Consider the following 17,788-nt stretch of genomic DNA (forward strand, 5'->3'; position numbering starts at 1 on the left):
CCCGCCGCCCCCTCCGCCTCCGCCGCCGCCTCCTCCACCTCCGCCTCCTCCTCCTCCTCCGCCGCCGCCCGCGCTCAGCCACGACAGGCCCGTGCCGCGGCCCCGCGGGGCCCTGTCCCTGGGAGCCAGCCGGTAGCCACCTGTGAGGGCGGCACGAGGAGCCCGACCGTGAGGGGAAGATACAGGCCAGATGACACCCACCATAACATGGCCTAAACTCTCACACACAGCTCACAGCTGACCAAGCACATCACACCGCATGTGCTCAAGTCCAAATGCTTTTGTTTCATAAAAATGTGGTCATGCACGGCTAAACATAGACTAAGCTGAACTTCCTCTGGAGGAAAGTCATGTGATGTTTTGCTCTCAAACAGAATAATCTGAACATCACTCAGGAAAAAAAAACAGTTGTGCAGCATACATCTGTACATTTACTTCAGCTGTCAAACACTAAAAAAACACAACATGTAGTACCAACAATGTCCCAATGACGGCGCTCTTAACTCAATTCATGTATACAGGATACGAGTCCATGAATGTCAATAACCTTATGAGTAAAATTTTGGCCTGTTTCAGTAATTGTCACGTTTATAATCCCAATGGGTGTTTTTCAAAAGCGTTGAAATCACACTTGAACATACCAGAAGACATCATTTCAAAATCCAGCTCCTCTGCAGTGACCCCTCCATTCTGATTACAAAACCATTGCGGTCGTGGCCGATTCAGGAAGTAAGAACATCAGGGGAAAACAATCGGCCCCTTCCAGCATGACTGCCTGCCCCCGTGTGAAAGAGTCGCCGTGGCAACGCGGAGCCGCGGCGGCTCGGGTACGGGGCGGCGGAGCGCAGGTGCGAGGCTCGGGAGGTGCCCCGCCCCGCCTCTCCGCCGGGCCCGCTCTGGTTTTTCCGGTTTCGGAAAAGCGCCCTTTCTCTGCAAACACCTGAACGGCCCCGGGGCCCTCGGCGAGCTCGGCGGGAACAAAGGGGAGAGCCGCGGAGATGAGCTCGGCCGGGAGAGCGCGTCTCTGGACAAAAGCGCTGGCAGAAAGGCCGCTGAAAGGCATTGTGGGGAAAAATAAACAGAGGAGGGCGGCGCAGACAAAGGCCTCCCGATGCTCTCAGCGCTGGGCTGACTGGGGAAAGCGGGTGGGAAGCGCCTGGGTTTTGGGAAATGTCTGCGGCCTGGAGGAGAGGTGAACCCAGGCCCCATGTACACACAGGGTGTAGTTTCACATTGAGAAAAACACACCCAGGACAAAAAATCCCCTGTGATAAGTCAGCGATCCACTGCCTGCACGTCACTGCACTCTGAACTACAGTATACTTCAGAGCAATTTCCCCAATCAAGAATCCAAGCTTAACTTATTTAGTGAATACCGTACATTTTCTTATATGGAACTGCTGCATCTCATCTTGGGCTGGTCATAGCACTGTCCTCCTTACCAATCAAGAATCTATACTCATATAAACATATCGCCAGCTAATGCTTCATGGACAGTTACTTTAACAATAAGTACCATTTCTGTACCAAAAGAGAAAACCATAGAAGCGTTCAGGTTCTTTCTCCCCCCACAGACCATATGATGGCAGTGTAAACTTAAAGCTGATCTGTTCCAGACCTCTTCAAGCTAACCAGAGAGGTGTTCTCTGGCCTGTTTCCAAATGTCAACACAGTACACTTCCAGCCCCAAGAGAAAAAAGTCTGAACTGATTGTGCTAAAAAATTATACTGTAATAATGTGAGGGAATAATTAAATGTTCGGAGAGCAGAGAAACCCACAGGGTGAAATGAAAAAAAAAAGCATCCACAGCCAATAGTGAAGTCAGAGGCCAATTCTGGAACAAGAGTTCCAACATGAAGCTATGCCACCAATTCAGGCACTTTTCAAGTTCTTTCCAAAAGAGTAGGAAACTGCAATCACTCAATTGCAGTTGTGTGGAGGAAATTGCATGAGGAAGAGAGAAATGCTGTAGGCACATTGCAGAAATAAGGCACTGAGGTCTATCAAATAAACTTGTGCAGATGAACGTGAAAAAGGAAAAAGTTTCAGTGTTCAGCTATCAAAGCTGAAGGCTTGCAAGGCTGCTAAAATCAGAAAATATATTTGAGCACTTTGAGCAAGCTTATCACTGATTTTACTTCTGTAAATCTGAAGACTTCTAAGGAGTAAGGGAAACCATGCAAAAAGAGTTTCTCATTATTCTGCTGAATTCCACCACTTTCTGAAATATGAAGAGCTCACTTAAAATACTTGAAAATATAGTATATATTGCACTCACTATAAATGCATGTTCAATTAACAAATGTTTAAAAATAAAATGGCTATCATGAAAAACTGATCAATGATCACATTTGGCAATGCGAACACCTGCCATGAAATATTATTGCACTGTCAAGATGCAGGAAGAAAATGTGTACAAAATGGCAGCAAAATAAAATAAAATAAAAAAGGGAAACGTATTTGGAAAACTGACTTCAATACAGAAAATATGTTACCTCAAATCATTGAAAAAAAACCAGAAATTGAAACAAGATTTAAGAAGTGTGATTGGCTAGCATTGTTATTCAACAAGCAAGCTAACAAACTAGCGAAATATGGTAGCTAGTATTAATTAGCTGACTTAACATTAGCTAAGTAGCTTAGTTACCTAACAGTAGCTAACTCAAGCTACTTATGAATGCTAGAGCTAGCCATAGAGCTAACCAAAACCAGTAGGTTTGTAAGAGTTTACTGACGTATTTCAAGATTGAACTAAAAGCTCGTAACTTATAGTTCCACCTTGAAAAATGTCAGCAAACTCACATACCTACAAGTTTTTGTTAGCTCTATAATAACTGGGAAAGGTAGCTATCACCCAGCCCTACTCTTACATTACATTTCAGAAACGAGTCCTGCTGCTTTTACAAACTCCTGCATAGGCTTTCTGCTCAGCGGTTTAAAGTGTAGCAGATAAGCAGGTGAGCTGTGGCGTCGGGGGTAGAGCTTTTACCTGCAGGGGGCTGTCTGGAGGGAAGAGGCCCTCTGGCGAAGTTGCTCTGTCCGCCCCTCGCCTCGTTGTACGTCCCCCGGTGCGTGACGGGCGTGACCTGGGCGTTCCAGCCGGACCCGCGCCCGCCCTCCCGCCGGTTGTAGTTCCCTAACACAGACAGGGCGACGGTCAGCCGAGACCCGATAGCTGAGGGGGCGACAACGCGCGGCGGCAGCGGCTAGCGCAACGCAGGCTTACCGGAGAGGAGGACCCCTTTGGGGGCGGGCGGGGTGAAGAAGCGCGTCTGGCCGTGGAAGGCCCCGCGGCCTCCGCGGTTCCCGGTGAACAGGCCCCGCGTGGGCACCTTCGGGGAGCCCTTGGGCACGCGCTTGGGCTGGAGCAGCCCCACGGGGGGGCCGATGTCCTTGAACTCGGCCGCCACGAAGTCGTCCACGTGCATGGAGGGCGGGCGGCTGGTGTTCTGCTTGCGCTGGCGGAAGATGTCGTGCGGGCGGCACAGCTGGCCGAACGCCCCGCGGCCCCGCCCCCGCGGCAGGGCCATGATGTGCGCTCGCTTCGCCGGCTCCACGTAATCACCCTTCCCACTGCGGGGGGGGGGGGGAACACAGTGTGAGGCCCTGGGGTCCTACAGCTGTCTACATTAGGGGCTTTTCATGTTTAGAGGGATTTAAGTCACGTTCTGTCAGAGGCAGCTATGCTTGCAGGAAGAGGAAGAGGAAATGTTCCATAGCCAGAAATCTAAAAGCACGGCCTGCGTAACCTGTGCAACAAGCTGCACAAGTAGAAAAGTTCTTGTGAGTGCCACACACAACACAAATCACGCAAGCTACGCAGAAGTGTATAACACAGCCTTTAGGGTGAAAATATTTACAACCGTTGGACACGCTAAAGGAGGTTGTGTGTGAGACAACATGACAGCTCATTCACGAGAAGATTTCTGAAGGAAGCTTTGACGTAAATGATGTAACACGGTCCCTGTGTGCATGCGGCAGACGGCAGATTTAATGTGTGCCTGTGTAAATGCTGTAACCCTGTGCCTGTGTAAATGCTGTAACCCTGTGCCTGTGTAAATGATGTAACCCTGTGCCTGTGTAAATGCTGTAACCCTGTGCCTGTGTAAATGATGTAACCCTGTGCCTGTGTAAATGCTGTAACCCTGTGCCTGTGTAAATGCTGTAACCCTGTGCCTGTGTAAATGCTGTAACTCTGTGCCTGTGTAAATGCTGTAACCCTGTGCCTGTGTAAATGATGTAACCCTGTGCCTGTGTAAATGATGTAACCCTGTGCCTGTGTAAATGATGTAACCCTGTGCCTGTGTAAATGCTGTAACCCTGTGCCTGTGTAAATGATGTAACCCTGTGCCTGTGTAAATGCTGTAACCCTGTGCCTGTGTAAATGATGTAACCCTGTGCCTGTGTAAATGATGTAACCTGTGCCTGTGTAAATGCTGTAACCCTGTGCCTGTGTAAATGATGTAACTGCCTCCTTGTGTAAATGCTGTAACCCTGTGCCTGTGTAAATGCTGTAACTCTGTGCCTGCGTAAATGATGTAACCCTGTGCCTGTGTAAATGCTGTAACTCTGTGCCTGTGTAATGATGTAACCCTGTGCCTGTGTAAATGCTGTAACCATGTGCCTGTGTAAATGCTGTAACCCTGTGCCTGTGTAAATTATGTAATCCTGTGTCTGTGTAAATGATGTAACTGCCTCCCTGTGTAAATGCTGTAACCCTGTGCCTGTGTAAATGATGTAACCCTGTGCCTGTGTAAATGATGTAACCCTGTGCCTGCGTAAATGATTTAACAGTGTCCCTGTGTAAATGATTTAAGTGTCCCTGTGTAAATTATGTAACCCTGTGCCTGTGTAAATGATTTAAGTGTCCCTGTGTAAATGATGTAACCCTGTGCCTGCGTAAATGATTTAACAGTGTCCCTGTGTAAATGATGTAACCCTGTGCCTGTGTGCATGCGGCAGACAGCAGCGCTCTCTGTGGACATACCTGGATGTGATGAAGGTTTCGTGTTTATGCTTGCCCAGTTTGAAGCCCTTGGGGGCCTTGGTGTGTCCGGGAGAGGAGGGCTCCATCAGGAAGGAGCGCTCCAGCTCCGCCTTCAGATCCAGGTCTGGACAGCACTCCTCCGCCAGCCCCACCAGGTCCACCTTCACCTGCAGGCGCAGAGCACAGCTTAGCATCAACACAGCTCATCAATCACATACACAAACACACAGAGGCACACACATGTTGTGCACAAGCGCAAACACACAAACACACTTGGCTGCTCACCATATCCAGGTCTGTGTCAATGTCCTCGGACTGGAAAGGTGAGAACCACAGGGCCTTGAGCTGGTCATCAAACACGTCAGAGAGGACGTACACAGTCCTGTGGGAGAGGGATCAGTAAGTACTGTGTGTATAATATTTAACATTCACTTAACTGTAGATTGCCATCCAACCCTGTAACCGTGATGACCTCTGACCGACGAAAGGTACCTGTGGTTGAACTGGGCCTGCAGGCTGTCGGGGGCCGGCAGAGTAGGCTCCGCCTCCTGCTCGGGGGCTGGGGGCGTGTCCCCAGCGCTCTCCAGCATCTGCCTCAGCCCCACCACGTTCTCAAGAAGCGTCTCCAAGGAGTCGTCTTCCTTAGAGTACTCCTGTGGCACACACACACAAGCACAAGCACAAGCACACGCACACACACACACACACACACACACACACACACACACACACACACACACACACACACACACACACTGTCAACTGTGCTGCTCAACACAGCACCAGCTGCTGGAATTCAACACCAATAACACACAGGTACTGCGCAACAATATCACGATTGCGCAAATGGTTTGTCAAAATGAAATGGCTGCCATTTCTATTCGCCATTAGGAAAACCAACAGACAGTAAGGATGAGGACTGAGACACAGCTGTACTGAGATATGAATCTCCTTTCGGCAGCCGTAGGAATTTGCTGACAGCCATGAGAGACCGAGCCGCTTTCTGATTTTTCATTTATTTTTTCTCGTGCTGAACTGCTGAGGATAGCAATTTTTGGGGAAGAACTTCAGGAAAATATGAGTCTGCATTAATGCTGGACAGCTGAATAAAACCGGTGCTCGCATTACCTCCAGCCATAAATCCTCTAGGTTTTTTAAACCAAGAAAGAGGTAAAATTCTTCAGAAAAGTACTTCTTATCATTCAAACACTCTAATGGTGAAGCAGTCGAGACAAACTGTACATTTCAGTAAATAAAAATTCCTATCTTTCAGGCTTTAATTTGAAGGACGGCTCCGTCTGTGTCTATGATTACATGATGTGAATTGTATTACAACATCAAAGTGGAAGACCGGCTTTACTAAGCAATAACAGATCTATAAAAACTTTGAGACTTAAAGCTTATGAAAGCAGATCAGACTATATTTGGTATTTATCAGTACAACATGAGGCTAAATCTGTCGTAATGGAATTGGGGGAATTCTCCCTTTAGCTGTTTATCCTTCAACGCAGTTTTTGGGCAGTACTGGTTGTACTGGTGGCCCTACCGGGCGAGGGGGGCACTTACCGCGATCTGCTTCTCCAGCTCGGGCAGCGGGTGCTCCAGGGAGTCGTCCTTCCACTGCAGCAGCTGCTTCATGTCCGCAGCGCTGAGGGCCAGAGAGCGGGAGGGGGCCCCGCAGTCCACCTCCATGGGGCTGGGGCCATCGTCCCCACAGCAGCCCTGAGACACACGCACAGACACTCTTACACCTCTGCTGTATACGTCTTGTGTTACAATATATGGAAAATTAGGCCAAGACTAAGAATTCAGTATGCTTAAACCAGACTGTGCAGGGTGCTTAAACCTGACTGTGTGCTTAAACCCAGCTGTGCAGTGACCCTGGGTAGTGTGCAGCGTGGAGGGGAGAGTTACCAGGGAGTCCGTGTTGAGGATCTGCCGCAGGAAGTCCAGCAGGGCGGACACCAGCTCGGCTGACTCTTTGTTGAAGGCGAAGATGACCCTCTTGAGCAGTGCACACACCGCCATCCCATGTTTCTTCAGAGCGCTGCCAGGCAACAGAGAGAGCAGAGGTCACCGGGGTCACCACTGGGCCCTTAGCAAGAATTGTTTCATCATTCATGTCCCAATCGCAGAAAACTGTAGTTTTCAGATAAAGACAAATGGCCTCTCAAAAACATGAAGCGGGGCAATCTCTAAAAACAACACAGATTCAAGACAAAGCCCAAGGCAAAGGCAAATATCAAAACTACACAGATTCAAAACAATGACAAGACATCTCTGAAAAAGATGCCAGACAAAGCCAATCAATCTCTGAAAGCTACACAGACTGCCAACTAAAGACAAAGCAAAGCTCCCACAGAACAAACAGAGAAATCCGAGGCAGGAACAAGCGCTCTGTCCACACATTGCGCGGTTTCGTCTGCGATCGGTGTAATTTCCGATGCAGAATCTGGCTCGTAAGGGGAGATGGAAATGGCGCTGGCGAGTGACACGCACGCTGGAGGATTTACGGCCTCATTACACCGCAGTCAGCAGCCAAACGCCTCAGCTGCGCAGCCCCGACAGCCGCGGGGCCTGCAGGAGAGCGTCGGTACGAGGGCCCTGTCTCTGCAAGCACGGCTAGGCCTTTTAACGCTCACAGAAGAACTCCAGAGCACTGCTCTCAATTATTTTATTTGGTTAACTGAAAAAAAAAAAAAAACTATATCCAAAAGGATAAGAAAAACTACTCAAACTAAAAACAGTTATAAACAAACAATAAGATGACTAGAAAGAATGCATTATTTGAAATTGGACTGAAGGTTAACCCATAATAGCCCATTATGCTAGTCCATTACATCACATTAGGGTGGGTCATATGATTAATGTGATGTTTTATTCAAAACACTGCTAATCGACTTGGCACATCCATCAATCTTAAGATCAGGCATCATTGCTTTAATTGGAAATTGCTCAGAATTGGCCTCACAAATAACTTAGACAGGTAAAGGCAGCAGCAGCAGCGGAGGTAAGTGTCAGACACAACACAGGCACACAACTCCAAATGCCAGGCAAGGCTCTCCTGAGTGTGACAGGCTTTGGGAGAGAGAATGGCTTGGAGAATGAAGGAGTTCCCCAGAGCTGCCCTTCACCACCAGCTCACCAGTGCACACAGCAGCATTAGGCCCCACGGACATACGCTACAATTCAAACGCATAAATATACACTGCAATTAAAACTCACGGAACTACACTACCATTCAAACTCATAGAAATACACTGCAATACAAACTCAAAGATACACTACTACAATCCAAATTCACAGAAATTCTACAACAAAAACTCACAAAAATACACTACAGTCCAAACTGACAGAAATACTGCAGTCCAAACTCGCAGAAATACTGTAGTCCAAATATCACAGAAATATCTGACAGAAAATTCAGAAAGTAAAAACACAAGTTTTTCTGCCTTCTTCACAAGATGTGCCTTAATGCAGGCCTCAGCCCTAGTTATTGGGGCGTCCTAAGCAGGATTAGATTTGGGGGCCCCCTTACAGCAGTACACTTGTCCACTCCACTTGTCATGGCGGCAACCAAACCAACACAGGCTTAAGTCTACTACTCTGCGTCTCTGCTGGAGTCAATCAGCTCTTCAAATTAGCCAAAAAGCCTTGCTCACTGCAGTTACGTTAATATGCATTTGCTATAGGACCACCGAACTGGAAGTAGTGTGTGCATCATCTTCACCATAATGTCCAACCAAAACATTTACCCCCAATTAAGGGCTTTCATAATGGCATGATATGACCATTCAGTACCCCACAGGGGTGTTACATTCTGAGAACATGGTGAGTGGACGTACAGCAGCGAGCTCAAAGTCAGGGGTGAGAGGTCAGAGGTGGGAGGTCAGGACATACCTCTTGAGGTGGAAGAAGCCGTACTCGTGCTCGGTCAGGAACATCATGGTGCGGATGCACGTGAGCACCAGGGCGTAGCTGCTGTCGGGGTTCCCCAGCACCTCCAGCATGGCGTCGCACACCGCCGACAGCATCTCCCGCGACGGCAGCGCGTTGGCCAGCTGCTCCGCCTCCGACAGGGGCGTGTCCGAGGAGGTGCTCACCATGAGGGCAATGTCCTGAGAGGGGAGGGCCACACAATCGTACAGCATTAACCACAACCTGGACCAAATGTGTTTCTAAAGCCAGAAAATACTCTAGCAGATCCCTAAGAATTCTCAATGACATATGTTACTAATCAACCATACGAAAGAAGAATTTTATTCTGAACGCTGGTGAAACAGATATTTGTTTCACCACTGCCATTAATATGCAAGAATTTCACTGGTGTCTTAAGATATAGTATTTCACACAACTGTTTGGCCATGGCTGGTATTACCTCTTTATTTGAGTCACAATCCTAGCTAAAGCCAGTATCCCTGTATTAAATGTACAGGGATACTGGCTTTAGATAGTTAGTTAGCTGGGCTAATTAATGAAGACGGACCTGGCTGACCCTTGACCAGCTTGCAAAAACCACGCAGACCTCGAAAAAAAGCGTGCAAATGGCGCAAACTACACGGCAGGCTTCCAGGGGATTTCCCCTTAAGCCCTTAACAAACACCCAGGCCCATTCATCCTGACCTCACCCACAGAGGAGAACCAGAAAAAATAAAAAATTAAATCAGTGGAAAAAATGTGGAACCGGCTTTTCCCGTCCCGCTGAATAGCTGGGGGGGGGGGGGGGGGGTGTCTGTGGAACTGGCGGGGCGATGGCGCTGCTAAAAGCTCAAACTCCGCTTGGCTTCCAGCCAGAGCCCACGCCGCCGTGTCGCAACGCGCCAGGGCCACCTAACGCCCGAGGTGCCACGCCTCGCTGTCGAGCGATCCCGGGGATCGCCACGCGGCCCGGAAATAAGAGCGCCCGCGCACCGCAGTCACATCGCGCTTCCCGATACGCGCGAGGAGGGACCGGTAACCACACCTTCGCAATCTCTTCTCCTTTCATAGAAAAACACAAACAATTACACTGGGCACGCCTTCACAAGCTATCATTCAAACCGGAATAGCCTGAATGAATGCACTGGAAGCGGGATCCAGGAGGCTGCTGGGAAATTAAGAGCAAGTCAAGAATGTTACAAATGCAAACCTATGTACAAATCTACTTCTGAACGCTGTGTTCCCCAGTTTTATATAGCTATCCAACGGCTGACCAAAAAGTGAGTTTTGTATTGTCTGGCAAATTATGAAAGCAAACCTGGCCTGGAGTACCAAGGATGTGTGAAACTTGATCGATTATTCAGAGTTAGGGCCGGTATATTCAGAATAAATGTTGAAACTCCTCCAGCACAGTTACCTGCATTCATTAAGGGAAACAATTCACAGCATTTTGTAAAATGTGTGTTGTTATTTTCGCTTACTGTGATAGCAATACATACTAAATGCTTGTTTATTTTCATAAACTGTAAATAAAATATTTTTTACAATTTTGTCATGCCTTGTAATACATCTCCCATCAATTCCCATCTCATAGACATCCTAGACAAACACTTTGTGCTTTGAACAAGGGAAACACGGAAATCGCTACCTAAATGGTCTTTCAAGACAATGTTTAAAGGAATGGAATGCTGCATTGTTTTTGGGTGAATTTTTACTTTAGCCTAATAATACATTTTTTAAAAACTCCAGAAAAAGGGTCGCCCATCCATGAATTAACAAAACAAGCTCCAGGATAGGAGTTGCCAACCCCTGAATTAACAAAACAAGCTCCAGGATAAGGGTTGCCTACCCCAGTTCTAGACCACTGAGGATGGTTGCACAAACCATAAATAAATTAGCACCTTTTCCTTATAAACTGCATGATCCCTTATCTATCAAGATTAAACACTGAGTATCAGTGGTTTTTACTTATATTCACTTCAATCTGGTTAAAACTGTTTTCTACAACAAACTATAGCAATACATGTATGATAAAGAGCATGATAATTACTCTTAAACTCTTTAAAGCAGTCGCTTGTAAAAGGATTGGTATGACCTGAAAGGTGAATCATAAATCAGCTCAGGTTCCTCACTTATGTCTTGGGTTTTAAGCAACAAATAATGGCAGGGAACGATCAGCTATTAAGTGGATGATCCAGATGAAAGAACAGCCATAGCTGGTTTGTAACCAAGCAACATAATACCGCAAAATGCATACCAACAACAGTTTAAAAAAAAAAATAAAATTAATTAAATAAAAGAACTAACTGACGGCAAAAATGACAAACTGAAATTACAAATGTACCTAGCAAACTTTTCCATTGCTACCTGCTAGGCTGAGATATAAAGTAGGTTTTATCATTTATAATGGGTTATTATACTGTTTAATGTAGAAATCTCTGGCCTTAAACACTTTAGAGTAAGCAACTGAACAGCACCTGGCACATTCTGACTTCGGTAAAGAAGAGTGATCAGCTCCATCAGTTTAACATGAGTACCCTCCATTAATAAGGAGTGATTAAAGTAGTCAAAGCCCACTGAACCCTGATACATTTACATTACATTTAGGTATTTAGCTTGCACTCTTATCCATAGTGACTAGTACAGATTAGGGATAGGCACGAGTGCACAAGGACTTGAGTACCCAAAAGACAAGGACTGCAGAAGCACTATACAGCACTCATTAATCCACGTGAATGAACATGTTCAGTCCATTATTTATTTTTACATGATGGCTTTAGCAGTTGTTTTATGGGTAATGGTGCTAGTTTTAAGAAGCCTGTCTGTAGCTACCTCAGCAGCAGCTGAGACTTCAAAGTGGAGTTTTCAACATTGTTGGCCTCATCAAGGACACCAGACCAATCAACACAGATGCTGTTTGACTGCTCTTAATGATTCTCAGCAAGTATTGTGAATTACATCAGTTGAGTGAAATTATTACATCAAATTAAAACTCCACATAAGGATTTTTTAGTCTACAATATGTTTATTTAAGGTCTGATTAATTAAAATGATAATATTTCTACAGATTTACGGAACTTTTCGGTTGGTCTATTGCTATGTTTTTTCAGCCAACTATGATAGCCTATATACAATAAAAACATTGTTTTAACCCCCATGGTGCGATATATATATATATATACACACACTCACCGGCCACTTCATTAGGCACACCTGTTCAACTGCAAACTGCACCCGTTAATGCAAATATCTAATCAGCCAATCATGTGGCAGCAACTCAATGCATTTAGGCATGGAGACATGGTCAAGATGATCTGCTGAAGTTCAAACCAAGCATCAGAATGGGGAATAAAGGTGATTTAAGTGACTTTGAACGTGGCATGGTTGTTGGTGCCAGACGGGCTGGTTTGACTATTTCAGAAACTGCTGATCTACTGGGATTTTCATACACAACCATCTCTAGGGTTAAAAGAGAATGGTCCGAAAAAGAGAAAATATCCAATGAGCGGCAGTTCTCTGGGCGAAAATGCCTTGTTGATGGCAGAGATCAGAGGAGAATGGCCAGACTGGTTTGAGCTGATAGAAAGGCAACAGTAACTCAAATAACCACTTGTTACAACCAAGGTATGCAGAAGAGCATCTCTGAACGCACACACATCAAACCTTGAAGCAGATGGGTTACAGCAGCAGAAGACCACACCGGGCGCCACTCCTGTCACCTAATGAAGTGGCCGGTGAGTGTATATGTGAGTTTTTCTTGTTTTTTTTTTTCAAATTATTTGCACAGGTCCAATTTGTGTTCTCAGCTGGATAAAGTAATTGATGGAAGAAATTTACCAGTAGTTTGAAATGAATTAGCGTGTCAATGACCCTGACCCACCCCCACCCCCCGATCCAACAGCCACCCCAGAAAAAACAGAAAGAAATTAAGGAATCTGTGACATAGGTAACTTCCATGACAAACATCCAGCCATACATTTAAAATCATTATCAAAGCTTTTTTCCCTAGGGCATATTTTAGTATTTTCTGGCTGTCAGAGATGGAGATGATTTAAATACTTTAAGTAACTAAGATACTTTGATTAGTGTATCAAGCCTACCCCCTGCTCACAAGAGCCAATAAGAACTTTGTGTACTCCATCAAAATTCCCTCTGGGTACTCCAGCACTGAAAATCATCCAAATGCCCATCCCTAGCACTGACTTAGCTAACCCTTCTCCTACACTGGAGCTCTGCGAGTTCCCGTTCCCAGCAGCTGGTGTTGACGCCGGTGGGCGTCGTGTGTGTGGTCGGGGGAGCGGGAGGGCGGGGCTACCTGGTCGCACAGGGACTGGAAGAAGGAGGCCGCGAGCTCGCCGCAGTGCTGCTGGTGCAGGTTCCCGTCCGTAGGGGGCGCCAGCAGGGACACCAGGCAGGGGAAGAGCTCGGCCAGCCGCTCGTCGCCGCGGCTGGCGCCGCCGAGCAGGTGCAGGGCGGCCACCTTGCAGGCGCGGTGGGAGGCCAGGGAGTCGAGCAGGGCGAGGAGGCGCGCCGTCTGGCCCGAGCACGTCCGCTCCTTCCCCTCGGCGGGACTGCGGGAGAGGAGGGGCCGGAGCGCACGGTGAGCGCCAGGTCAGCGGCCGGCGAGAGCGCGTAAACGCTAAAAGTGCTAGCGCTAAAAGTACATAAATGACTAGACTCTTATCCTGCAGCAGCAGAACTGTGAGCGAGTGTGTGCGCGTGGCGAGGACCGGCGAGCGCGCGTAAACGCTAAAAGTACGCAAAAGACTGGACTTGTAGCTTGTTCTTCACCCTAGTTTGGCTAGGCATAAGTTAGGTCAGAATAGTGTTAACTGTGTGAACTGAACTGTGTTCTTGGCTAAAAATAGCTGCACGAAATGCGTATTGTACCGTATTGAACCTGTGTTTTGTAGTTGTCCAATGACCATGATATGCACTTTTGTACGTCGCTTTGGATAAAAGCTAAATAAATGTAATGTAAAGTGAGTCTTATCCTGCAGTAGCAGAACTGCGAGCGAGCGCATGTGGTGCGTGTGGGGGGGGGCGGCGCGCGTGTGGTGCGTGTGGCGGGGGCCGGTGTGTGTGGCGGGGGCCGGCGCGTGTGTGGTGCGCGTGTGTGGTGCGTGTGGCGGGGGCCAGTGTGTGTGCGGCGCGTGTGGCGGGGGCCGGCGGGGGCGTCTTACGGCTGCAGGTCCTCCAGCAGCAGCTCCAGCAGCGTCCTGAGGACCAGCAGGGCGGTGGGCGAGGCCAGGTCGCTCAGCTGCACGCACACGCGCCGCAGCATGGCCAGCAGCGGCTGGCAGCTGGTGCCGCTCACCGCGCGCACGATCTCCTGCAGCGCCCGCGCCTGCCCGTGCAGGTGCATGCTCCACAGCTTGCGCGTGTTCAGCGCCACGGCGACGTCCTGCGGCGCGATCAGCTGAGCGGGGGGAGGGAGGGAGGGAGCCGTGAGAACAGGAACACAGCATGCCCGTGGAAATTACCCAGCGTGCAGACAGCAAAACAACATAAAAGGGCCTTGGCAGGGGTGCACTAGTTCATAAGGTTCTCCTACGGACTACCAAGCAGCCAAATCTGGAAGCCCAGCCAACTGCTGATATACAGAATTTATACATATTCTTCACAAAGGGCCAGGGTTGGGGTCAGTCCCATTTCTGGAATCTCCATTTCGATTCATTTCCAGCATTGACTGAATTTAACTGGAATGGACCCCAGCCCTGTCAAGGGTACAGTCTGTAACCCGTTTTAAAAATAACACTTAATTAGCATATTTGAGTCATGTCATCTGCAGCCACTGCTCATTAGCAGCTGTGACTGACAGCTCTCAGTCCCTTCTCTCGAATCACAGTTAAAATTTGGTGATTAAAATATTAGAACATGGTTGAAACTCAATGGCTAAAATATCTCTGATCCATAAAGAACAAACCAAAAACCCCACACTACAGTGACCTCTCGTTGTGGGGAATGAAGGTTACACCCCTGTATCAGTAGCCTCTCGCCGTCCTGTCTGAAGGGTCGGGGCCTACCTGTGTGGTCTGCAGGGGCAGCGGGAGGGGCAGGAGCTCGGAGAGCAGGGCCAGGCCGGAGAAGAAGCCCTCGGGGGCCTTGAGCACGGAGGAGAGCACCTCCTTCAGCATGAGGGACCAGGTGTTGTTGGCCAGCGTCTCCTCGGTGTCCGTCACCTGCTCGTTGACGCCCTGCGTGAAGGTGAGCAGGATGTCCACCACGTGGTTCTGCACGCGCTGCTCCTCGGGGTCCAGGCGGCCTGAGGGCGGGGCCGAGCACAGGATCATGTGCAGGGCCACCAGGGCCGAGGGGACGCGCGTGTCCTTGAACTCGAAGGCGCCGCCGCGGAGCAGCTCGGTCAGCATGCAGCGGAGCAGCCGCAGCGTGCCGCAGGCGGCCGACAGCACCATCACGCGCTGCAGCGTGGGGCCCGTGCTGCCGTGGAGACGCCAGGGCTGCAGCAGCAGCGCCGTCAGCTTCTGCAGCACCTTGACGAAGGTGTCCATGCCCTCGGCCGAGAAGAGCTGGATCACCGCCAGGTTCCACTTCAGGTCCTTCTGCTGGCCTGCGGGGGCGCCACACACAGAGAGAGAGGTTACGCTTAACATAAGCACGCACACACACACGCAACACGCACGCACACATATACTATTCACCCACACATACACACACACACACACACACACACAGAGAGGTCCCGCTTAACATAAGCACGCACACATACTATTCACCCACACATACACACACACACATGCGCACACGCAACACGCACGCACACATATACTATTCACCCACACATACACACACACACAACACACACGCACACATATACTATTCACCCACACATATACACACACACGCAACACGCACGCACATATACTATTCACCCACACATACACACACAACATGCACACATACACTATTCACCCACGCACACACATGCACATGCACACGCATGAACCATTAACACACACACACCATTAACACACACACGCACGCACGCACACACAACATGCGCACACACAGCATTAACATACACACACACCATTGACACATACATGCACACACATCATTCACACACACAACTTGCACTCAACTTGATTTATTTAACCCATTTAACCAGGTAAGTCAACAATGAACTCACTTCTTAACATAAACAGGGATCACACTTACCATTTACAGGCTCAGTTCTGACCCTTCATAAAGACAGGTCATATAGCCTACTATTCATACACAGTACTCGCATATCACTGACATGGATCACGGCTCACATAGTCATAAGTCACTTGTCATGAAGCTTAATGATACATTATACTTAAAATGTAAAGGTCTTCTGAATAACTGTACTAGAGAGACCTACATCCTTACAAAAAGACAAATATGTGCACCATCCACGACAGCTGAACAGTGAGAGAGCCCTTCGGCTATTCCGGGACACCGCTTATTTAAAGAAACATTAGACGAGCCCTTTGGAGTGGGGTGGGGTGGGGTGGGGTAGGGGGGTACCTTCTACAGCGTGTGGTGGGCAGGCGATGTGGCAGAGGACCCGGAGAGCAGTAATCAGGCCCGCCCCTTCCTGTGTTATCAGGTTCTCCACGTTCTGGAGGGACACACAATTGCTTTGTTTTAGCTGCTATGAAGCACCAAAGTACTGGAACACTAGCCATGTCAAATAAGACCACTTTGAACTTTCCTTGCTAGTAAAATATCGGTAAAACATACACATTACAACTTTTTAGGGAGGGATAGAAAAAATACATAAAAATACAAGTGTTTCGGTGACACAGGCCTCGATGAAATCGACAGTCAGCCAGTCTTTGTTTGTCGCATTCCATCAAAAACATTCAGTGATAACCCAAATTCACCCCCCCCCCCCCCCCAAAGAGTGCTTTCACTAAAATCCAGTGAAAACCTGTGTGCCAATCAAAGACAAGAACAAATGTTGATTGAGTTCAGGCCACAGTGTACTTTGGCTGCATTAAACATCTTACATTTTAATTATTACTGGCAGTGCAAAGGCTTAACAGCTTTTTATGTTCCTGAGATTGAGGCATTAGACCAAACTGGCTTGCTCTCCAGAGAAAAGTGAACAGCAGAAAATGGCAGAGATGCTCCAGGCAACTGAATGTACGGGGCTGGGATCACAGTTTGTTCCGAAGCTTGTAGCGGCATGCCGTAATCTGACTGGCTGCAGGGCATTCTGGGATCTCTGTACGCATCGCATTAGTTCAAAGGTATGATGTTAATGTTAAACGTGCAGAGGCTGCGAGCCGTTTGCATGCTGTGAGCTACTGTAACCGAAGCCTGCGTGGAGGGGGCTTAATTCTCATGACCTTTAAGGAGAAGGACGGGGGTTTTAAAGGGAATGTCCGGGCCTGCCCGAGGTTGCCTCGCTCTCACCTGCTTGATGTAGTCGATCAGACTCGGGATGCAGTTTATTTCGTACCGCAGCTTCTCCAGGGGCTCCAGCCATTTGCTGAGTTCTGGAAGAGAGGAGCACACCCCCTGCCTCAGTCCTGGACTGCCGCCATGCCAGATTACGCCAAAATCCCTTACTTCTGGTGACTTGCACTCAGCAACATCAAAACCCATCACTTGGCTTGGGTGTTGTTATTACCAAACGGGACAGATCTCCTAATCACATGCTGTGTTAAATCCTGCCACAGCAGCAGGATTAGATTTTTTTTAAGGATGGCCAATGGTTTAACCAATAAAACACGGGAATGAGGTTTAGAACTGTGTGACGCCAGCGTTTTCCTGGCTTGTATGTTTGCGGCCTTCAAAGGCCTTCTGTGTTTCAATAATACATCCTCATATATGTAATACACAAGCAGATACTATGGCTGAAAGGTTGCATTATATACAAGATTCCTGGC

General features: G+C 48.2%; 1 protein-coding gene across 1 annotated transcript in view; it reads right to left on the reverse strand.

Annotated features, from left to right (window-relative positions):
- virma (vir like m6A methyltransferase associated) overlaps positions 1-17,788 on the reverse strand; it is a 34,619-nt gene that overhangs the window by 581 nt on the left and 16,250 nt on the right. Inside the window, exons 11-24 of the mRNA XM_035384120.1 lie at positions 17,313-17,395; positions 16,419-16,512; positions 14,933-15,477; positions 14,090-14,325; positions 13,222-13,477; positions 8,889-9,106; positions 6,903-7,035; positions 6,555-6,710; positions 5,481-5,641; positions 5,274-5,370; positions 4,989-5,155; positions 3,228-3,574; positions 2,991-3,137; positions 39-140 (exon numbers count right to left, since the gene is read on the reverse strand). Of these exons, the coding sequence (XP_035240011.1) occupies positions 39-140; positions 2,991-3,137; positions 3,228-3,574; positions 4,989-5,155; positions 5,274-5,370; positions 5,481-5,641; positions 6,555-6,710; positions 6,903-7,035; positions 8,889-9,106; positions 13,222-13,477; positions 14,090-14,325; positions 14,933-15,477; positions 16,419-16,512; positions 17,313-17,395 (2,742 nt within the window). The remainder of the gene's footprint in view (positions 1-38; positions 141-2,990; positions 3,138-3,227; positions 3,575-4,988; positions 5,156-5,273; positions 5,371-5,480; positions 5,642-6,554; positions 6,711-6,902; positions 7,036-8,888; positions 9,107-13,221; positions 13,478-14,089; positions 14,326-14,932; positions 15,478-16,418; positions 16,513-17,312; positions 17,396-17,788) is intronic.

This window comes from Anguilla anguilla, chromosome 1 (assembly GCF_013347855.1).
Source record: "Anguilla anguilla isolate fAngAng1 chromosome 1, fAngAng1.pri, whole genome shotgun sequence".
In the NCBI taxonomy this organism is placed as follows: Eukaryota; Metazoa; Chordata; class Actinopteri; order Anguilliformes; family Anguillidae; genus Anguilla; species Anguilla anguilla.